Source organism: Diospyros lotus, chromosome 3 (genome assembly GCF_014633365.1).
Source record: "Diospyros lotus cultivar Yz01 chromosome 3, ASM1463336v1, whole genome shotgun sequence".
Lineage (NCBI taxonomy): Eukaryota > Viridiplantae > Streptophyta > Magnoliopsida > Ericales > Ebenaceae > Diospyros > Diospyros lotus.
Window position 1 is genome coordinate 5,172,450 of NC_068340.1, and position 24,811 is coordinate 5,197,260.

Sequence of the window (24,811 nt, forward strand, 5' to 3'; positions counted from 1 at the left end):
TATATATATACATATAGGTCTAATTCTGGTACATAATTCTCTAAATTGTTACCACCTATTTGGCTACGAGATGGACATGCTATGGTAATGCTAAGATTGGGTGGTTCGGTAGTGTTGAAAGATAAATATAAGTTGACACGAATCACGATGGGCGTAAAATAGTGAGGAAATAATTAAGGATTGATTAGTAAAATTCTACCTCTAACTGATTACTTATGGGAAAGGGCGAGATTAGTTATCTCGTTATAAATTCCAACGCTCAAGTCAGTATATATAGTAAATGAGTAATAAAAAGTATTAAAAATTTAGAGATTATTAGGTGATCTATGGGAATTCATGACTTTATATAGGTGAAAAACTAAAATACTTGAAGTTATGATATCCACGGGGGGCAGATCTAAGAACAAATCTGTGAGAAGGCTGTTCCCCAGATTCATAAATCATTTCAACCCTCCTCTCTCCAAATGGGCCAAAAATAAATCTAAGGAGAGCTGAATCAGGAGGGGGGGTTGCAGCCGGTGCCTACCCCCTAAATTTGCCCCTGAATATCCAAGATCTTCAAACTTGATGACTTAATTTGAGCTATGAGAAAATTCTTTGTATCATAAAGATGAGATGGCTATTCCACATTTTTCAAGCATGAGATAAGCCAAATAGAAATGTTGTTAATCCTTAATTATCAAGAGAAAATATCCTTAATTATCAAGAGAAAATATAAACTAGATAGAGATATGACATTGGAATTGCATGGGGATGCGGTAAACCAACACTTATTTGTGGGTAGTTGTCCTTCAAATTAAGCTAGAAGGAATTGTGACATCTTCTTATTACTTAGTACTGACATGGGCATGTGGGTAGCGGCAGTAGTAGCAGCAGCAGTAGTAGTATCAGTATCAGTATGGTAGATGGTGAAATAGACAAGGATGAGGAGGAGCAATTAACATGGAGGGCCTGGGTGGGCAGCTGGGTAAGTACGTACGTAAAGCCATGGCGGCATGTGCGGCCATGTGCATTCATTGAGTTTGTCATCTTTAATTTAATTTTAATTAGGTCCACAGCTTGCTAGATTGCTTCTGATCTCATCATCATCACAAGAAGCTAATTAGAAGGCCCCTGATCATGATCGATGCCCCTAGCAGCTAGCTATATATAGCTACAAATATGTTGCACCGCTCCACACCACTTTCTCTCATTCATCTAGCTAGTGAGAGGCCACCCACTACCACCACCACCACCACCACCGCACCATGATGATCTCCCCTTGCACAAACCGCCTCTATGATTATATGGGTAGTAATTCTTGTTTATGAATGGCAAATCATCCTTAATTAACACCTATATATATATATAAATGAAGCATATATACTGTGCATATGGTTTGACTTAACTGCGAGGGACCATGCAAAATTGAAAACGCAGTGCAAGTTGAAGAAATGGATGAAGCTAATAAATGAAAGAGTCCTACTCACTGCTACTAGGTGGTTCCACAGTGTCCTGAGAATATAAGCAATTAGTTGCGCTCTCAATGATCAATCAGTATACGAGCATGAAAGGTCAAGGTCAATAGCGTTGGCAATCCACATGCACAGTATGGGCAATAGGGTGCACTCCCCACTCCATTCCCATTGGAATTTTGGGCCCCTTTCATCATTGCCAACAGCAACAACATCATAATTTTATATAAAATAATTTCCATCAAAATGATTTGCCATTGCAAATTAAACGTCACTGTCACATCATAATCTGGTATATACAAAATTGCAAATTAATGTATATATCATCCTGTTATGGGATTTCTTAATTATGTAAGAAAATGTCACATTTGGAAGAATATATAAGAGTTAATCGGCTGATCAAACAAAGTGATGTTTCTCTTTTCTTTCCTGGCAGTTAAGATTTAAGAACTTTGGGTTCACATACAACAAACTAAATGGGACAATCTTCCTGACAGTGGACACATTATAACTTAATTAAACTGACCCACATACAAAACCTCACCTTCTGCTATCTATCTATCTATCTATCTATCTATGTATATATTATATATATGTGTGTATTAATGAAGCATGTTAGTAGGCCAGCTTTCCGGCCGGCATCCATGGCCGGAAATCCTTTCGGCGGCCCACAAACAACGTTCCCATATCCCATATTTGGTCAATTTCAAGCTCTATGGTCAACCCCAATTCAATAATTTAAGTTTTTTTCTATGTTCGTTCGTCACTACAAGATGGATGTCGTGTCGTCGCAAAAGATCCCTTTTTTCCCTTTCTGTGAGTGCTGTCTGCTTGGGTATATATATATGCACTGTCACAGGAAAACCTAATTAATTAATCTTTGGCATGAACTGCTGTAGAAGAAGTTAATGCTTTGTGTTGGGTCTGCCTATAACTGATGATATCTCCCAAAGTTGACCGCAAAAAGTCAACATTCTTTTATTTTGACTCCGCTTAATTTGTTTTTAATATTTAAATATTTTAATTAGCAATGTCATCACCATCTCCTATCATTATCATCTTCTTCCCAGTTCCCAGCCGTGTGCTTGGTTTTGTATTGTGCATCGCCAGCCAATATCGGCCTTGCACTTGATGATAGATGTATTCTATATGTACATAAGGAATAAATATGCTATCAAACTCTTCCGTCATAGTCATTTAACTCTCCCAATTTGAAAGTGGATGTCTCTTAACTTTTAATTTTACTACAATAACACACTTGATCTTTTAAATGAGCACATATGAGATACATGAACACTATTAGTGGGTCATTGACAAGGGAGAAAATAGGAAATAGTGGCCTTGAAAGCTGGGAATGGAATTCTGAGGATGTTTGTGGTGAGGAAAAGCAAATTGACGAAGACCAATTGGAGCTTAGAATTTTTCTCGCTAGCAACTCATTGACAATGTGGGTGCATTTCACACACACTTATTTGAGAAATGTGTGTGATTTAGAGCAAAATTGAAAGTTGATGGGAACATGATAGGTCCACTTTTAAGTTTTTTTTTTATTATTATTTAGAGGTGGGAAAGGGGGAAATAGCTATAAGGGAAGAGTTAGATGCATAAATATGCTCTCCAAATTTACTTTTGGAACCATTTGGCCTCCCAACTTTAGAATGAATCAATCATGCCCTTTAACTCTTAATTTTGAAACAATCACATACTTCACTTGACAATTGGGAACGTGTGAGTTACATGCGCTTTACAAATCCTTCTCATCCACAACACCATTTGCAAATTTGTTGGTGAGGTTGCCATCTACAATGTCAGTGAGGTTAGAGAGAGAGGCCAAAGGTGGGTTGCCGACGAGAGATGTGAAAGGTGGGTTGGTAGCGATGGAGACCAGTGGTGAGAGAGAATCATGGTTGGTATGGCGATACAAATCTTGACGTAGCATAATTGCAATAGAGGTCGATCAGGATGAGGAAGGCCAAATCGACGTCTCGGGTCTCCTGATCATCTTCCTTAAGCTTCTTCGCTCGATGGAGGTCGGTGGTCGATCTAGTGGGTCTCCTGATCGTTTTTCTCGTAGTTTTTTCCCACTAAGAAGATGAGTTGATTGGCGGGATGAGTCTCTTGGTCATCTTCCTTGTGCTTCTTCGCGAAACGGATGTCGATTGATTGGCACGATTGAGGTCGATGGTTGATTTGTCATCTTCTTCATTCTCTTGGTTGGTAGGTCATCGGTGACAATGCAGTTGACCCATCATGCTTCTTTATCACGTGTAACTTCACGCGCAATGCTAATAGAAAAAAAAAAAAGGTGCATGATTAGCCTAAATTTACAAAATAAAATGTGTGATTATTACAAAATTAAGAATTAATAACATGATAAGTCCACTCTCAAATTGAAGAGGTCAAATGGCCTCGAACAATATTGGAGGGGCATATTTATGCCTTTTTTTTTTAACTATATATGTATGTATGTCCGACAATTGGATGTATGTGATCCATCATTATCATCCCGATCATCATCCTTCACGTGGATGGGTTTTAAGAGCTCTCTCGTGAAACCTGGAAGTTTCAGAGCGGCATGGTTATAGCAGGGACCTCTCATTCTGCATGCTACCGACCTTTTGCATGACCATACACGCAAACATAAATGATCCTTTATCTGTTTGCTGCTGTACACAAAATGCCATTAAATATTGAATTATTTTTAGGATATTAACATTTTATTATTATTGTAATAATAATAAAAGGTATCGATTTGACCGACTTCACACTAAATAAATAAATAATATTATTCTAGTCGGCTGCGCTTCATCAATTCCGGGTTCAGCGGCGGCCAATCAACTGTATTTGCACAGTCGTTTCGGGGACCGTCCGATGAGGTCCGGAAGCAATCCGACGGGCAGTAAGTTTCCAGAATTTAATTGGGTGGGGGCGTGAACAATGAAAAATGAAAGGTGGAGATGGGGATGGGAGCATGTGTGAGGAGGCAAGTGTCGAGATTCGGGGATTACGAGGACAAATTCACTGTCAAACGTAGTTAATGTCAGGCTACAGACAAGCGTGAAGTCAGTGGGTCGGCGCGAGCGTGCGAGCGGAGGAGGAGGAGGCCGAGCAGCGGCAGCTGATGTCAGACACGTGCGAGGGTGATGCAGAATCATCTATTGGGCCCGGGCCACTGGATCGAGTTCGGCCCAACTCGGAGCCCAGTCTCGGGCTCGGCTCCCATGTGCCATCCTTGACCTTGCGATCGTCCCAGTCCCCACGTTGCTTGAAGATTTAACACTAAAATACGGGAAATTGTCTTCTTATTATAAGTCAAGATATATGATAGACGGAAGGGATGATAATATTTATATATATCACCCTCCTCGCTCCACCATCTCCTTCATCATTCACCGCCATAGCCATCTCTCTCTCTCTCTCTCTCTCTCTATCTGTGTGGTTATTGATGGGTGTAGTGTTAGAGGAGAAGATCAGGAGAAGAGAGAAAATGGGGGGAACAATATTTAGAAGCAGCTGGAGAAGGAGAGTAAAGAAGAAGAAGGTGGGATTATTGATGAGGAAGAAGGTGAAGAAGCTGCAGAGGCTGATACCGGGAGGGAGAGGGCTGCAGGCCGACCGCCTTCTGCTCAAGACTGCAGATTACATACTGCATTTGAGGCTCCAACTTCATGCCTTGCACTCTCTTTCCCACTTTTACAGTACCCCATATTTCTAAATCTCTCTCTCTCTCTCTCTCTCTCTCTCTATATATATATATATATTGTTTTTCTACATAGTCTTTGATTTAGGAACCAATTAAAGGCTACTGTATTGATTGAAGTCAATTACATTGTACGCTCCTTTCTTCTTTCCCCTTTTTTTGGCCCTCTCTGTGAGGTCTGCAAGAGCCCCATATATATATATATAGTTCATGATGATGGCTTTATGTACGTTAGTTCATTGGTTTACAATGGCTTCAAATATATATGTTTTCTTCTTTCTTCTTCTTCTTCTTCTTCTTCATTCTTGGATCAGATAAAGGCACAACGATATCCTGAAACGAGTCTCATTGTAGGCAATGTGGTAGTTTTGTAATAATTAAAGAGGCGTTCCTTTTGTTGGAAAGGTGATGTTTTTATGGAACTTTTATTCACAAATCTCATCAAATTAATAAATGACGTACATATATCATTATTATGGTTCAACTTTCACTATTAATTAATTAATTAATCAATTTTAATTATTGTAACCAAGGATTAATGATGAGGCTTTGTAGTTTATTTATAACTTTATATATTCACTTTATTATTAACCCACAATCTATCATAATAGTTTCGAATTAACAAAGACAGCAAATACATTAGTAATTAATTTGGTCACTCACTCAATCTAACACCTCTTGCCTCTTGTTTAATTCCTAAACACATTTGTTTCGTAAAATTAAACATCTAATTTAATATAAAATTGAATTTAGTTAGATCAATCTCATAAGCTATAAGGTTATTAAATTTTTTGCCTTCAAAATATAAATTAAATGACGAACAAGTGATATATGAGATTAGTATTAGTGGATTACGAGTTCCATACTTAAACTAGGTAAAGGCTAAAGTCCTGTTTGTGATTTATTTTCTCTATCGAAATTAAAGACATTAGCGATGAAAACTGCACAAGAACGATAATCTTAGAGTCTATGAATTTTTCAAATCCAATAGAGGATTTCGTGAGGCATTATGATTCATCTAATTTCCAACTCTTTGTTGAATAATTTATATGCATGATTATATTTATATTTTAATATAATTTAAATATATTAATATTCATAAAATAAGTTTTATAGTTATATCCAAATTTCAATTTACTATTATGGTTTAAAATTGCTTATATCTTCTATTATTAATTCGTAATATAGAATGCACCTACTATTTTTTGATTTAGAAAATAACTTTTTTAAAAATACAAAACTTTTGGTTAAAAGATAAAATATTGGTACCTTAAAAATTAATAAAATTTTAAAATATATAGAATTTGAGAGACTACCGACTTTTGAAATTTCTCATATTATCAAAATTTAATAAAAATAAAAAATAATTTACAAATTAAAAAAATAACATCGAGATACAAATAATAATGCTTGCAATTATTTTGACGATCGTAAAAGCTGAATTGATGCAATTGTATTTAATAACTTGGGGAGATAGAGAGAGGGGGAAAAAAATTTTTGAGAGCCAGACATGATAACAGACAAGCTTATAAAATAAGAGCTAAAGGACTAAAATGCTCTCGCCCATATTGCATTACACTTTTTCTAATGTAATGTGGGTGAAGATATTTTAGTCTTTTATCTTCTATTCTGTAAGTCTGTCTATCAACATGTCTGATCTTATAGAAGAACTTGAGAGAGATTGACACGTGTGGACAATTTAGATAAATAAATTATAATTATTATATTGTGTCAATTAATTAAGTTGTTAAGCCATAACTTTTAAGATATTATTATATACATACATATAGATTTGCTTAATATTCAACTCCGCTTGCTGCCAAATTAGGTCTCTCTCAATGGTATCTAATTAATTGGGATTTATTATATTTATAATTAAATTTAAAATTAAGTTCAAATTCGATTTAAATCCAGACTAAATTAATTTGTTGATGAGAAAGGCCAATTACATTGTAAAAACATTAAATTGTAGAGAGATGGGTACCGAAAAAATGAAAATAATGTTGACATAAGAGAGACATAACAATCTATTTCTCCTAATGGATTGAGTCTTTAAAATGGATTGGATTGGTTACAATCATATCTTTTAATTATTCATATGTATTGATATATATATTTTTATTATTTTTTAGACATAATATATGTTTACACAATATATTACATATTTAATTTTAATGAGTTGATTCTTAATTGGATCAAAATTAATAAATTCACATTTATAATCAAATCCAAAGCAAGATAATACTTAGCCCAAAATAATTAAAAAAAGGATCAAAATGAAAAAAACTAACAAGATAGGGATTTTGAACCATCGAGTTAGTTCAGTTTACAACATTATTTGAGATGATTGATGGGATTGTTAGCAAGAATTTTCTCAAATAACCTAAATTGCTAAGAGTAGTGACCATTGACCATTGCTGAGCTAAAAATACAGTACGGTAGGAGGTGTTAATTTAAATCCCAATTCATTTGGATTTGAACCCACCCAAGACGTAAAAAGATTTCAAGAGACAAAATCTAAAATCAACCTGAGAAATTCTATTTGCATCCATCCATTTTGCCATTGGTGGTCATATTTTTATAAGATGCCTAAAATACTTTTATTTAAAAATTTATTTTTGCCCTCCTCACTTTCTCTCTTAATAAACTGGCCGTCACCCGAAGATAATGCAGCCTAGAATGCCAGTTACGATGGGACGAAGAGCAAAAAAAAAAAACCCGATTGAAAATACAAACATGGAATAAAAGGCAAAGCATTCAAACACATACACAGATACACATATATATACACACACACACAGACACTCATATGTATATGTATATATACACACACAGACATACGCACAAGCAGCCATACTTGCCTGCGACGACCGCCTCCATGCCCCTTCTCCCAAAAATGCGCCTTGAATCCTAGGGTTCAAGGACCTTTAAGGCGCTGCGAACCCTAGGGTTTAGAGGCGTGTATATATGTATCTGTATATGTCCGTGTATATGTATGTGCGCGCGTATATATATTTACAGTGGCGGAGGCAAGGGAGGCTGAAGCCCTCCCAAATTTTTTTTAAAAGTAGATTTTGAACACTAAAAAATAATATATTTTTATTACAAGCCCCCCCCCCCTCCTCCTCATTTTCTTTCCCAAATTCTGTTAAAATTTTAGTTTCACCCTTGACTTTTGTGGTTGGAAAAAAAAAGAATTTATTGATGAAGTTGACAATTGAAATTTTCTTTTTGAAGCCCCTCAATTAAAAAATCTTAGCTCCGCCCCTATATATGTATGTGTGTGTTTGTGTATATTATATATGTGTGTGTCTGCATGTGTGTATATATATGTGTGTGTGTCTGTATATACGTGTGTATATATAGTATATCTGAGTATGTGTTTGGATGTCTCGTCTTTTACTTCATGACTATATTTTTATCTTTCTTTTTTTTTTTTTTATCTTCACCCCATCGTAATTGGCATTCTTGGCTGTAATTTTATCATTTTTTTTTTTATCTTCATCCTATCATAACTGATGTTCTTAACTACATCATTTCCGGCATGAATGGACAGTCGCGTATGGTGGATGGTGGCCAGTTTATTGAGAGAGAGTGGAGAGGGCAAAAATAAATTTTTAAATAAAAGATATTTCAGATATATTAAAAAAAATATGAGTGCAAATAGCAAAATGAGTAACCGGAAATAAAATTTCCCAATCATTTAATATCCTTTCGTTCTCCATCACATGCACGCATGCATGAATGTTTTCTTATTGAAAATTTAAGAGAGAACAATTAGTGGCTGAATCAAAATTATAATAAGCGTTTTCTTATGGATAGATAGGGTTGTGGCCCTCCGTCCAAAGATTCTGCAGATTTTATCTAAAAGCAGCTTAATTTTGGGCAGCCAACCAAGCCAATCATCCCTGTAATACTCGAGAAATACTCGAGATTATAAATGATATTTTATTAAGGGTATAAATAAAATTATCGAAAGAATAAGACTATAAGGTACACTATCGCAGTTTTAAGAAACCGAATCGATTGAAAGGAGTACCTCGGACACTAGATAGTCAAAGGAAAATGAAATAGTATTGACGAGTGTCTTGAGATATGATTTATGACACTTAAAGCAATCAAACCAGAAATAATTTCTCGGTACGACTAATTTTAGCTTGGAACATTGAATGATTGTACAGGAAATAATACTCAAGATTTTTAGATTTAAATACTTGAGGAAATAGGATATTTTAAGGGATTGTGGATATTTGACAAAAGTTCAATTTCTGAGCTAGGGACAAAATCGTAATTTTTGAGGTTCAGGTAAAAGTATAATTTACCTAAAAACAAGGGTATTAGCATAATTAATACATTCTCCAGGGACTAAAATACAATTAAAAATTAGCACTGGACTATGTTGAAAATGGTCTAAGTGCAATTACCCAAAAGTTTGGGTCAAAGTGTAATTTTTGAAACCTTTTTATTAGGGGCATTTGGGAGATTTATAAAAAATCTCATAATAACTTTAGAGATAAAGATGAAATCTCATGATGACTTTAGAGATAAAATGAAGGCTCATGATGACTTTAAGTATAAGATTTGAATAGATAAGATAAGATTTGGATAAAATTTGATTAGATAAGATTTTGTTGGATATGATTTGATTTGGATAAAAATTTGATTTGAATAAGATTTGATTTGGATAACAATGATTGCATAAAATCTTAGAAGATTTGGAATGATTACAAAAAATCTTAGAAGATTTAAAATGATTACAAAAAATCTTAAAAGATTTGGGAATGATTATAGAAAATCTTAGAAGATTTAGAATGATTGCAGAGAATCTTAAAAAATTTGAAAATAATTATATAAAATCTTAGAAGATTTAGAATAATTACAGAATATCTTAAAAGATTTGAAATGATTGCAGAATATGTAATTTTTGGTGACTAAGTTTCCAAACCCTATAAATAAGGGGTTCATGGCTAAGGGTTTCTCATTCAAAATTATGATAAACTCGTGCTAGACAAGAGTGCTTCAGGTTTAGTGGGAAGAGGGCTTTTAAAGAATACGCGAGGCATCACACGCGTAGAGCACTTGGGCAGCGCGTAAGAAAGTGGTTTGGTTAAAAGATTTGAGGAGTTGCATGAAAATCGAGATTGGACACAAGATTCAAGGTGTTCTAAGTTTCGTTCCAGGTAATGTTCTATCGAAAAACTTGATTTTGACTTGTGAGTGGTTCTCCCCCAAACTTATTTGCTGTGGGTGTTTCTTCTCTAAAACTTGGTATTTGTATTACCTAAATGTGTGGTGATTTTATGCAAAACGATTTTATTGCATGCAAACGGTAACCGGTGACGGTTGATTTTATGAGAGAGGTTCGTCCCTAAATATTTCAAACTTGTACATTACATTTTATAAAGCTGTTGTTTATATGATGTATTGAATTGTGAAATGTGGCATTGTCTTAAGTTTTGTGTGTTCGTATGAAATGTCAACCTAAGATGTTGTCTGGATAGTGTAGCCATAATTCTCCAAGAGCGTGACGAAAAAATAGGGTTATCTTGTGTTGGTGTACATGTTGGGATAGCCGTTTTGATTTTCGTATTGGGCCGTTTGGTCAGGGAAGTTCCACTAGGATGACTAGGTGGTCCATATTGTGTTGTTCATGTGGGATGTCAGCCTAGAATGTTGTCTGGATAATGTAGCCATAATTCTCCAAGAGCGTGACGGAATAATAATGGTATCTTATGCTGGTGAGTATGCCGGGATAGCCGCTTTGGTTTTCGTGCCAGGTCGTTTGGTTAGAAAAATTGCACTAAGATGACTAGGTGGTCAATGTGAAATTTTGGGATTGAGATTGTGTTGTGGTTCCTAAATGCTTAGAGTGTGAACGTAATTCCCCACGTAAATGTGGTGAGTCGAGTTCCTACGTTGATGTGACCCTCCTAGGCCAAGAGTTGGTAACAATTGTTCTCGAGATGTTGGAGAGATGCGTTGACTTGCCCCTCTTAAGTTAGAATCGCATCGTGTCGATGTGTCAGTATGATGGCATAATTTTTAGAAAGATTGCTCTTTTCTCGTGACATGAATAAGCACTATGGGATTCTTTTGAGTTAGGACTTACCGAGTTGTGTTGGTTTATTTCATGTCTTGCATTCATTCATAAAAAATGTGTTTTTGAATTCTCACTTAGATGATTCATCATGTAATATGAACTTTGTCCCTAAAATATTCAAACATTTCAAGTGAAAGCAATAATGTAAAAAGAAAGGAAATTGCTGAGAAGTGACGACAATTAGTGGATGCTTTATATTACGTCGTTTCAATTATGTTGTTTATTTTGAGCACGCCATGTAAAATATTAGTTTGACTTTATGTTATAAATAAAGTTGGTTCGATTATGATTTATTGAAGTTTCAATCTAGTTTCCGCATTTAAGATGATATACCTGTCTTAGCTTATTGATGGTTCATAATTGATATACTGAGAAAGTGTAACGGGATCTTCAGAGATCAATTTTGTATTGAGTTTTCATTGATTAGAAAAAAAAAATATCTCCAAAATCTTACGTTACCTAACATACTGGAGAAATGAGGCGTTACGATCCCCATTTCGTAGTAACTACATGAGTCCATGGCGTCTAAAACTTACATAAATTCACCAACTAATAGCAACAAAAAACATAGAAAGCAAATGTATGATAAGGTGAACAGAAGAGAGGTATACGCACACGCATGAAGCATATGAAAACTCAGGTACCCTATAATTTACACATGTCCATGGAAATTGAGATCATAGCCACCAAAACCCACAAGGCAAAAAAGCTGAAACGAAGTCAGAGAGATAGAGAGAGAGAGATGGTTAATGGGGCATTCGAGAGAGAAAGAGATGGTTAATGAGGCATTCGATGGGAGAAACACTCCAGAAGGATTTTGCCCATGGCATTTTCTACATATACACATTGATTTATGGGGCAACAAAATGAAAAGGCATATGTAGAGTAAAAAATATGATTCAAATTCAATACATATATATTACATTTTCAGACTAGCAAAATCTTTGAAATAAAGCCGGTGGGTTCAAAAATCTTGGCTTTTTTAACACTGAAGTGCTCTTCAAGTTCCCAATACAACACGCGGCTCCTATCAGCATCTCAAAGGAAGATTTTAACTTTCATTTCACATATAAGAGACTCTTACCCTAATGTACAAAAAAAACAACTTCAAACAGTAGAAAAAGAGTCGCAAAATGGAGAATCCGAGCTACCCCATACCCTTGGATCACTTAAAAAGTCCCCTATGAAACAACCTCCCCTAAAATAATAGAATTAGAGAGAGAGAGAGAGAGAGAGAGAGAGAGAGAGAGGATTGCACCGACACTATAGGCAGGGAGAAGATGCTTCCCCTGACTCCTGAGAAAAGAATAGAGCAGTTCACGCCCTGTCATCTTTTGCAACACTCAGGAACATTCAGCCCTACAAATCTCGCGGGAAATTGTTGATTTGCCCTTCCTCCAAAATATCTCTGTCATTCATCTTGTAACCTATCCTTGTGCGCATGACAAGGGATTTCTGCAAATAGAAGAAATGTAATATAGGTATCTGAAAAAGAAAATTTAATAGCATAACATCTTATAATTTAATATATGTACTAAATGAGATAATACCGAACAGCTCTCCAGATGACTAGGTTCTTCTATTTTCTTTCTTTAAGGGACTTAGTATATGGGTAAGGTAAGTAAAAGAGGTCTGATGAGAAGGAGAAGCTGGGCTCGAGAGTTTTCAGGCGAGCAGATGAGCCAAATTCAGAGCTTGTGGAGGGTCTGTGATTTCTCTAGAGGACATGAGCAGCTGAGAAGGTGGTTTTGGGTAGTTGATTGACAACCTAAAGTACCAACAGTCAACAGATTTGAATGACAATAATCGGATCTGGGATATTTTCAATACTGTTTTTGTTGATTTTCTTCATTCCATGGCCAGTCACTCGGTCTTGCACAGCACTTTTGCTAAGTATGGAGAAATAGAGGGCATTGATATATTGAGATGATCCAAAGGACGGAATAAGTTCAATTGCGCTTTTATTCGGTATAGTTCAACAGGTGGGGCTCCAGCAGCAGTTAACAGGTCAACGGAAGCATATTGTACAGAAGGATAATTGTTGTTAAGTGGGCAACAAAGAGGTCAGTACGAAGGAGTTCTCAGGATTTCAATCAAAGTAGAATTTCAACTATCAACTGGAATCAGGTTAGCAAACCTCCAGTGTGGCAAAGTACAAGGGGAAAGAATGGAAGAACTAGAGGCCCTTCTCAAAAGGCTTGGGTTCAGTTTGATGGATTACCTGGGGAACAGAAGTCCTTTGTGGAGGTTGTTAAGTCTCAGGATGTAGATTTAATTTATCAATCGATGGAGGAAGATCGGGCTTGGCTTTATTGTTATGCAGTCAGGTATGTGAAAGGATTATTCCTAGATTACAAGAGATCATTGCTTTAGAAAGTGTTTACTCTAGTCAAGTGAAGCCCATGGGGCAAGATGATGCTCTTGCTTTTTGAAGATGAAAATATCAGAAGTAATATAATGGAGGGGGGTGCTCATTGGTTATCACAGTGGTTTGATTCTGTGAGGGATTGGATCCCTAGGGATGTCAGCTTTGAAAAAAATGTATGGTTAAGGTGTGAGGGAATTTCTTTATCAGCTTGGAACTCTAATTTCTTCAGTCTAATTGCTGTGCAGTGGGAAGTTTCATATTCAGATCCTGATACCCAGGGAAGGAGGCAGCTTGATGAGGCAAGACTCCTGGAGTCTACAAATCATCATAAGCCTATCACTAAGATTGTACACTGGAAGATTGATGGTTGTGTTTTTGATATTATAATCTTGGAAGAACAATTCTTCCCTCTGCCAGTTTCCATCCTTTCAATCTTCTGGTTTCAGTTCAATTCCAGCCCACCAGGTTTCAGTTTCGGCCGGTCAGGTTTCCAATGACCTTTGTCAAGTTCTGATCATTCAAATTCAAATTCAAATTTGAATTCTATGCAGGAGGTTTGGTCATCTAAGGTGCTTCGTCTAAAGGGACCTGACTTTTCCTTGATGGAGCAAGATGAGGATGTGTCTATTACTTCCATTTCTTGTGGGGGAGGCTGCTCTTGGAAAATATAAGAGGGTTGTATGAGAATTTGCCAAATTTTTATGTTTCTTTGGGAGTGGGTATTTTTCAGGCTTTGGTACTTCCAAGAGTGCTTCAGTCTAGTTTTTTGGTTTCTGATAATCAAGGAGAGAGAAACGAGGGGGCTTTGACTCATTCAGGTTTTGTTGCTACACAAACTGATCTTCAATTTTCACTTCTTGTTTTTGGAAACCCTACTTCTAGCTTTTTGAAGCTAGAAGGTGGCCTGATTTTTGAGAATTTCGTTGAAACCTGAGGTGGAAAGGAATGATCTTTCTCTGGCAGAAAGGAATGCTGATAATCAGGGACTGATTCTGGAAAGACCTGGTCTGGTTGGGGCTTCTGCCCTAAAACCCAAGGGGAGAAAAAGGACCTTTCGATTAACTTACAAGCATTTCAGAAGGCGTAGAGGGAAAGCTATGTTAATTCTCATTCGATCAGGCTGCTTCAGAGGTTAGCCATCTGATCCGGAACAAAGTTGATTATGGAAAACCAATCATTAACAGTGTGTGGTCCTCATTACAACATTAGCAGTCCTGATGTGAATGTTGAAGGTGATTTAGATATTGTGGCTGAGGCCGAGGCTACTTGGTACATCTGGAAGGCCTTAAGGCTGGTGACTAGGGGTGAGGAAAACAGTGTTCTCAATGTTATTATTGCTTGGAGTTGGGCAACACAAGCAGAGTGGGTTGCAAAGCAAAAGGCACTTTTAGTGGAATATTAGTGGTTTGGGTTCCCGGATAAAAAGAAAGGCGGTTTTAAGGCTGGTCCAGAAGAAACATGTAAGCTTTATTGCACTTCTAGAAACAAAATTGGAGTCCGTCTCTTTGGATCTTGTCAAACAGATTTCTGGATATGACTTCTTTTATTGGAGCTATGTGGTGGCTTTGGGTAGAGCGGGATACCTCCCTTATAGTTTGGGATAGTGAATCTTTCAGCTCATCATCTGTGTCTAAGTTCAATTCCTAGGTGGCTGTAGAGGGTTGCTGGTTGCAAGGAAATTTTAACTGTATCTTTATTGCAGTTTACGGGCCTACAGATGTTGAATCAAGAAATCAGGTGTCGCAGGAAATTCAACAATTCATGTCCTATTTGTCTCTACCTTGCCTTGCTGTGTTTTTGGTGACTTTTATGAAGTTCTGAGGTGTAAGGATAGGATTGGTTTGGGTTCGGCCAGATGCAGATTCACATTCAACATATTTGTTAATTCCTGTGCTTCGTTCAACATACCATTGTTGGGACATAAATACACTTGGACAAATGTTGCTGGGGTAAGTAAGCTAGATAGATTTTTCTAGTCTCTTCTGAATGGCTCTATGCTTTTCCGGGGTTAAAGTTGTGGACTCTCCTACGGGGTTTTCAGATCACACACCTCTATTTCTTGACTCTGCCAGTTAATTGGAGTCCTCAGCCTTCTCAGTTTTTAGATTTCTGGTTCCAGTTATCAAACTTCAAGAATATGATTACAGCCTGGTGGGAAAAAAAATCTAGGGAGGAATAAGTCCAGCCCCTTTCATGTGGCAACCAAGTTAAGACATCTCAAAATTCTTCTTAAGGAATGGCACAAATGGCATGAGTGTGATCTGGAGGCAGCAACAGATAGATTGGAAGCTGAATTGGACACCTTAGAGAAATTGAATTGGGTTGCACATCTTTTTCTGTTCCTAGGAGGAGCTTTCTTTGGGAGAGCTAGTAGGGTTGTCAAAGTTCAAGGAATCTTATTTGAGGCAGCATTCTAGGATTAAATGGAATAAAGAAGGGGGCCATAATATGAGTTTTTTCATCTCTTTGCTTCAACTAGGAGCAAGAGGACCTATGTTGGTGCTTTTCATGACGGGCACTCTTTGTTGCCTGATCCGGAATTAATAAAGCAAAGTATTGGGGCTGCACCTCCAGAATCATTGTCACATGCGGATAGGCCTTCAGCTGCAGGCCTGAGTCTTAAGTGCTTACTTTCCTCTTCTTCACAATCTCTTGAAGCTCCATTTACTCTTGATGAAGTTAGAAGGGCTGTTTGGGAGTGTGATGGCAGTAACGCTTCAGGCAATTTCAACTTAAAAGATTTTGGCCTCAGATCTCTTCTGATGCTATGGAGTTTATTGTTCATTTTTATGCTCATGGCAGCCTGCCAAAAAGTACCAAGTTGGCATTCTTGACTCTTATTCCCAAAAAAGAAACCCCTACTAAACTAAATGACTTTCAGCCTATTTCCTTGATTGGGGGGCTTCAAAAGATTATCTCTACGGACTTGGTGACCAGGCTGCAAAGAGTTATTCACAAAGTTATCGGAGAACCCAAAGTGCTTTAATAAAGGTCATCAGATCTTAGATGGGGTTTTGGTAGCAAACAAATAGATTGATTCAGCCAAAAAGGAGGGGAAAAAGGTGTGGTACTATTTAAATTGGACTTCGTAAAGGCTGTAGACAGTGCAGACTGGGGCTATTTGGAGGAAATAATGAATCTTATGGGCTTTGGACAGAAGTGGAATTCTTGGGTGTTTCAATGTGTTAAAACATCAAAATATCACAGTACTTGTAAATGGAGCAATTGCAAGTTCCTTTAATATGGAGAGGGGTTTAAAGCAAGATGACCCCTTATATCCTTTTCTTTCTATTCTAGTTGCTGAAGGGCTGAATAGTTTAATTAGCCAAGCCCAATGTTGTGGCTTATTTAAAGGGGTGGAGGTAGACTCCTGGGTTTGATAATTTCTCATCTTCAATTTGCTGATGACAGTTTGATTTTTTGCCGGGCAGTAATGGAGTATCTTAGGAATCTGAAAAGAAAATTGATCTGGTTTGAAGGTAAATTTTGTAAAAGTTCTATCTATGGGCTTACTATGGATGAGTTGTGACTAATGGAGGTGGCTTAACTGTTAAACTGCAAGATAGGGTGTTTCCCTTTTAAGTATCTTGGTCTTCCACCTGGGGCGAGTCCTAGGCATATTTCCACGTCACCCTCTATCATTCAGAAGGTGGAAAAGAAGTTGGCGTTTTGAAAGACTAAGGTTCTTTCTATTGCTGGGAGATTGACCCTAATTAAGGTGGTTCTCAGCAATCTCCTTATCTATTACCTATCAATCTTTAAAATACCCAGAGGGGTGGCTACAAAGCTGGTTAAGCTGCAAAGGAATTTTTTTGGGGGAGTTTCCAGTGATAGGAAGAAGATGGCTCTAGTTTCTTGGGATTCAGTGGATTAAATTTGGTGGCCTTGGGGTGGACTCTATTCTTATCAAGAACAATGATCTGTTGTTTAAATGGTGGTGGCAGTTTTTTGATGATGAGGGTTTCCTATGGCACTGAGTAATTATGGACAAGTATGCCCTTCTTGGCCACCAACTACAACTTCTGTCTCTTCTCGTCATATTAGTACAGCCTGGAAAGACATTTCATCAACCTGTCTTCGTTCTCCAGAGGTTAGAGCTGTGGCTGATAGCTGCTTGAATTTCCGTGTTGGGAAAGGGGATCGTGTCCATTTTTGGGAAGATAACTAGTTGGGTCTGCCTGTCTTAAAGGAGAGGTTTCCAAGGCTTTTCCATATCTATGAAAATAAAAATTGTTGTATTTCCTCTCTTGGTTCTTGGTCAGGTTTAGTATTGGTTTGGAACTTGTGTTGGAAGAGGCCCTTATTCCTTGTAAATCTGTGCATTTGGAGGATCTTATGCCATTAATTTCAGCGCAAAATTTCAGGATTGACTCAGAAGATAGAACTTGTTGGTCCTTGGCTAAGAGTGGTGATTTTTTTTTTCAGTGGTGGGTTTATGTTGGATGGCTGCCAGGAATACCTTGGAAATGTTTGATCAAGGGGGAAAGAAAGGTTGTTTGGGGGGGGGTCTCTATCTTCTTCAGCAGACTCTGGATTTTATGGCTTGAGAGAAATAGAGTGGTGTTTGACAATGTTTTGGTTCGTTCAGCTGATCGGTTTAGACTGACTTTTACATGTCTATTTAACTGGATTCAGGCTTGGCCTCTTTCCCATACTCCTATTCACAACTTCTATTGAGTGCGGACCATTGCATTTTTGGCAGTAGAGGAGGTGGTTGGACTCAGCTTCAGCTTCGGTTTGGGGGTGGTTCTGCTTTCCTTGAGTATGATTGTCTTTTGGCTACTGACAGCAGCTTAGGGTGATTTCAGTTTCTTGCACTCTATTCCCTTCAGGATTGGGTGGCTGTTGACCTCTGTTTTGTCCTGAAGTCTCATTTGGTGGTGCGAGGGTTTTGATCTGTTTGGGTTGTTTTCGTTGTTCATGTTCCCTCCTAAATTAATTAATAAATTCATATCCTCTTTCCCAAAAAAAACTTTAGAAGTATGATGAATCGCTATCCTCGTCAATGTATCAAGTGAGCACTCTATGAATGCTTAAAATTCACTACGAAGCTTTTAAAATCGTTTGGAGAAGGAAATCAAGAACGACAATAACATGCGGCATCACATTCCAAAGAAGAAACCAGTTCTAAAAAGGAGAAATGAAGTATTGTATGATACAATTTCTTCCCATGAACAAAATTGGTTAAGACAATTGCACTAGGATGAGGAAGAACAAGCAAATATACCTTGCCATGTTGGCTGTTTGTAACTCGCAATTCTTGTGTGATTGATCCATTACCATTTGCAGGCAGGATATTACCGCTAGCTGGATCTAGGTGCAGTTGAAGAAACTGTGGATTGGAAACACCAAACAATATCATGCCAACCAAGCTCAAGAAAATAAAGAGAAGCAGCTTCAAGTAATTTGGTGGTCCAACTTAGCAATTGAGCAAAATTGAAGTACTGAATAATGAGCTTCAGAATTGTGATAATTGACTTTATGAGACCAATCATGTTATGCACGAGAATCCCAGGCCCTAAACTACAACTTAACAGACAGGAAAACTTTCTCCAATGCTAATTGAAAGATAAGAGCCATAGGACCTTCAAAGGCCATGAAGAATTAAGTTGTAAAATTCAGGGATTTCTACACATTTAGACAAAGGTGCATGTGAAGACAAAGCAGAAGAATATAACTTAGGTCAAAATTGTATATTCTTTTAATTTCCTTTTCCTATAGAACATAGAGGTTCTTAAAACATAAATCAAATAATAAAATCAGACACATTACAGCAAAAGGCGTGAAATTTTGCTAATGAATTAAAAGTCCAGAAGAAAGAAAAGTACAGAAAATCAAAGATGGCTGTTGTCAGGGCTTACCTTTGGAACTGCTGCCTGGAAAATAAAATCTGTGTAGATATTCAGTGATTTATTTGTGAAAGTAGCCTTAATAATTGTAGTTTGTGGGTTTCCAGGTGGCTTGGAGAACTCAAACATCATCTTCAAGGAGCTGCTCTCAAATGCAACAATCGATGGATAAGCAGGACCATTGTTTTCTGTTTATTGAGAAATAAGGTTACTGAAATTTCCTGAGGAGAAGTATCATCCAATTAACATTTGGAAGTATCAATGAAGGATATACCTCTTGTTGCCGGACTGGGAGAAAAGTCATCCAGCAAATCCAACATAGCAGAACCACCAGCAGGAGAAGAGGCTTGCACAGAAGGTGCAGAATGGGAAGACAAACCCTGTAATGTATCAATTGAAGGTTTATCCAAACTGGAAGATAAAATATCAGTAGATGAGCTGCTTTGAGTAGGAGGTGTCCCAATTGACAAAAGATCCAATAAGACATCAGTGCCACTTTTCTGAGTCTGGCTTGCACCTGGAACAAAAGATAGAGTAGAGTTAATTAGCATGGTTCAAATGAAATAATACAAAGAAAGAAGTTCAAAACAAGAAAGGAACATCCAACCACAAAAGCTTGCAAGGGAATTTATACTGAACAAACAGTAGGTGAAAGCACTGACAAAATAGTCCTTCATTTTTATATTTACATAAAATGTGACTATAATAAGTTGCCAAATGGTCTCAGAGTTGGACAAAAACTCACATATCTGGTAACATAATGACCAATAGAATTGGTGGTCAATTGCTTCAAACATTAGTTACTCAGATGCTCATCATCACAAAAAGTTCAGAGGGGAACAAACAAAAACAAACATTAGAACTGTGAATAGTATGCCTTTATCTCAAACCACTAAACTGCTTACTCTAAATGGGTCATAGTTAAGGGCCAGGACCCAATCAAGCTGCATCACAAAAAACATAGTTTAATAGTATACAAGTATACAGACGAGTTATAATCAATATTTACGAAAGCTAAAAGTTAAGTCCAGTACCATCAGCTCAGTTTGGGCTTTAACTTTGAGCTCATGAAGATGTCAAACACCTCAGTGCCCAATGTCTGGTTTGCCAAAATAAAATGCATCTAATATGGAACAAATCTCAGCTCCTAAATCCTTTACAAATAGTTAAAATAGTTGCTCATTGCTATATTATTTTTTCTTTTTGAAGTAGACTATTTGGATTTTAAATGGGTAAATTGGTATTTCATGATGCTGGGTGATGGCAAAGCTTGAAAAGGCTATCCCTCAAAATGGGCCTACTCTGCTACTACTGAATACCAATGGGAAAAAGAAGCTTCAAGATGTGAGCCTTTTGCTTTAGTACTTTTTATGGTTAAAAAGATACCCAGCCAAAAAAAAAAAGAAAAGAAAAAGAACTAGCAAGAGAAAAAAAAAAAACTCTTTTAACTCCCAAACTCCGTGCTATAAAAGGAAAAACCTAAAACAACTCAATAAAAAATCTTTTCTCAAACAACCTCTCTGGCTTTCATAATGTAGTTGCAATACAAAACACATGTTTACAAAAACAATCACAAGCCGTAATCCAACTACATGGTATTGGCTACATGAATTTTGGACGTCCAGTCACCTGTGCAGCCATGATATAGTTGTCAATATCGTGCCAAAGAAAGTACAATATTTTCTATTGTTATGGTACTATAGGGTATTGGCTACCATTTCAAATGGAGTAAATTATACTGTGCACCCCTGAGGTTTTACAAAAACACAAGGAACACCTCTCACATAAATTACACTGACCACCACTGCATCTGATGGCTGTTAATGATTATGTATAATTACTATTTTTTGCTTTAAATAACAAATTTATATTTAATAAAAAACAGTAGATATTTGTACTTAGGTTAAAAGACCAAATAGCTAGTAATTGGGTTAATCACCAAAAAATGACCCACCTTCTACCATGTTTTCAACTATATACCAAACTTTTAAGTTTTTCAATACTAGGACCAGACTTTTAATTTCCGCTGTTTGTCTTTTCTTAAGATAGTTCATTAAAAAAGGAACAATATTGAATGCTATGCATGTTCACTTTACATAAGATATCAAATTTTTGGTTGGCATCACCCAAATGTCTAGTTTAGTTCATCGCGTTTGGCAGGTAGGAGATTTAGAAGGAAGTGATATGGCATTTCAAGCCACTTTATTCAGCTAATTCATCTTTTTGAAAACCATGCCATTTAATTGAAAATCACATGTCAGCAATTAACAATCTCTTCTAACGACAGACTGATAACATTACAGATTTGATACAAAGTGAAAGTCTAGACCTGATACATATTTGAAAATACAGTAAAAGGTGAGTCTTTTTTGGTAATTAATCCTTAAGGGCACTAATCAACCCTAACACCCCTACAGGGCGTTGGGTACATGGATTAGGGGTAGGCAATACCTCTTGTCATGGTAATCCTCCAAACAAGGGATTATCGAAGTGGGATTGAAATATTGGCATATTGAACCATTTTACCCCTCATATACAAGCCCAAACCCTTAATCTACTAGTCAACATTGGCCATGGGAGATTTGACTAAAGCTCCCAAGATTTGAGAGCTTCCATTCATACCTCAACCAAATCTATGAGCTTCTTCTTTGGTTCCCCCCTCCCTCGGTCCCTCCCTCCCTCAATTTGCTGAAACCCAGCAATGGGTTCCGACAACTCTGACCATAGTGGTCAAAGCTGGTTTCTTTTTTTAAAATATAATTAAATAGATAATTATATGAACATATACTTGTATGTAATTATAGGGGAAATGGGTAGTTTGGCCATTCACATTTTTACACACCAAACATAGCATACTTATAACCTTAGGAAATACCTCTTTTACCAAATGTGGAATAGTATCATTCAATCTCATCACTATCTTAGATATGGCTTAGCTAAGCTGGATACTAAACACCCACTAAGGTTTTATAACAAGAAGTATCTCTCGCCTTTAAAAAATTTACAAAAAAGGACATATTACAAAAAGCAAAAAAATGGTTTTTAATTTTACAGACTTTTTTTTTAATACTAGAAACGCCCTTCTTTTCAATTTGCTTTTTCTTCTTTATCCCCCCCCACCCCCAAAGAAAAAAAAAAAAAAACTCAAAAGAAATATATCAACCTCCATTGATGTAGAGAAAAGGGTTAGTTTCTCATTCTGAGCTTTTTTTCAAGTATTTGATTGTTGGTGGCCAACACGTTGCTGAATTTATTTGCTAAGAAACAAAAATACTTCAGTGTTGTGGGATTGAATCAAAGATTGATAAAGATTCAAGTGTAGAATGGGAAAGGTTTGAGAAGGATCAAGAAAGAGGCCTCAGTTTTCACTTTTCATAGTTTTCATTGGCTGGCTTAAGAAGGTTAGGAAGTAGAGAGAAACTTGAATATAATATAAGTCATTCATTACAGAAACACATCTTCATTGGAATCGTTGTAACCTGTCATTCCAGTGGTTCAGTTACAATTTACAAAGGTAAAAAGGATTGTTCATACAACCTCCTGGGTATAACCCCTCTGTAAACAATGGCACATATAATAAATAGATATATATACAAATATATACTGAACCATAGATGGTTTGCAGTAAATATGTACAAAGAGAGGAAGTGGGTAAATATATAGAGAGAAGGCTAGAGAGAGGGCCATTTGAAGCTTATTACATACCCTTAATAACTTGTATATAAGCAATCTAAAGATTTTGAACTCCTTTATTCTCTAACACCTTCCTATGATTTCCCTAGGAACTTTACCATAGGCTTCTTCCAAGAATATATATATAAAAAAATCTTTTGCTTATTTCAACACTTTCTCATTAGCTGTCTTACTAAGTAGACAGCTTCTGTTGCTGACTTACTAGACATAAAACCAAATTAGTTTTTAAAGACTTCAGTTTCTCTCAACCTTTGCTCAATTAACCTCTTCCAAAATTTTATAGTGTGGCCAATTAGCTTGATCCCTCTAAAATTTTCGCAACTCTAAACATCTCATTTATTCTTATAAATGCTTTATCTCCATTAGTCTAACTTCATTTTCCATTTTAGAATCGCATTAAATAATTTCATTAATAAAAAAAGCCCCTTTCTCTCATAAATTTCCATGCTTCTATCAAGATATTATACGATCTAACTACTTTAATATTCTTCATCATTTTCACAGCGTACTTTATTTCGTTTGATCAAATGCGTTTATAGAATATAATTCCTATCTTCTTTGAAGTTAGTAGGATGCCCCAACTTAACACTTGTTTCTCCAACTTCATAGCATAACTTTGATTAATACTCCCTCCTATCACTCTGGTTGCCCCCTCATTTACCAGCACATTTTGATTTTTGTCTTTTATGCATTTCAGTTGGCTCAAATCTAGTTTTTTTTTTCTCTTGCATTATCTAACTATTATATATCCATTTACCCCATCTTTTTGTGTCATGTTCACAAATTTCATTAACTTTTGAACATGCTTCACCAATTACCTTCTTTGCTTCATTTTTTTATCGAAGTACACCTCTTCAAGTTTTCTTCATTACAACATGCATGTAATGTTTTGTAGCAAGGTCTCTTGGTTTTGAGGTGGATTTTTTTTTTTTTTTTGGTGTACCATTTCATTCCACCATCAAACTGCTTTTTGGTTTGGAGATTTTCCCTTCAACTCTCCTAGAATCGTTTTTACCATATTTCGAATAGTAGTAGCCATCTCAAATCCACATTTGGTTAACCTCTCCTACATTCAAATCTCCATTGCCACATTCTTCCCCCCTTGAATATAGCTTGTTCTCACCTTTCAAGTCCCACTATTTGATTCTTACATTTCATGTTGAATTATTCTTCCTCTTCCACTATTTAATATGAATATCAATGACCATAAGCCTATGTTGAGTGGCTAAGCATTCTCTTGTTATAACTTTATATTCGTAACATAAGTGATCATTTTGGCTGATTAAGAAAGTGTAAGGACCCTATGATAGATCATGGGTAAATTGGTCTTTCGATGTGTAGAGCTGATAGCAGTTAGTGGTTAGAGGCTGTTAGTAGGTGGTTAAAAAAGCTGTTAGCGGTAGCTATAGTTGTTAGCTTCTGTTAGAGTTGTAAGAGTTGTAACAGCTAGATTGGCAATAAGGAGGAACTATAAAAGCCTCCCGATTGAATGAGAAGGTATCAACGAATTTCCATAACAGAATCTGACTCACTTTCTCTCTCTTCAACTTCTCCCCCTCCGAATCCTTTGTTCTCCCTTCCTTCTCCTCCTCCCTACCTTTCTCCAACCCTAATTCATCTCTTGTAAGGAGAGATTCCACCATCAGG

At 36.6% G+C, this 24,811-nt stretch overlaps 1 protein-coding gene across 1 annotated transcript in view; it reads right to left on the reverse strand.

Moving 5' to 3' along the window:
• Positions 1-12,135: 12,135 nt before the first annotated feature.
• Positions 12,136-24,811, reverse strand: part of LOC127796631 (AP-1 complex subunit gamma-2-like) — a 94,011-nt gene continuing 81,335 nt past the window's right edge. Inside the window, exons 15-18 of the mRNA XM_052328875.1 lie at positions 19,746-19,988; positions 19,484-19,659; positions 18,850-18,954; positions 12,136-12,709 (exon numbers count right to left, since the gene is read on the reverse strand). Of these exons, the coding sequence (XP_052184835.1) occupies positions 12,614-12,709; positions 18,850-18,954; positions 19,484-19,659; positions 19,746-19,988 (620 nt within the window). The 3' untranslated portion in view covers positions 12,136-12,613. The remainder of the gene's footprint in view (positions 12,710-18,849; positions 18,955-19,483; positions 19,660-19,745; positions 19,989-24,811) is intronic.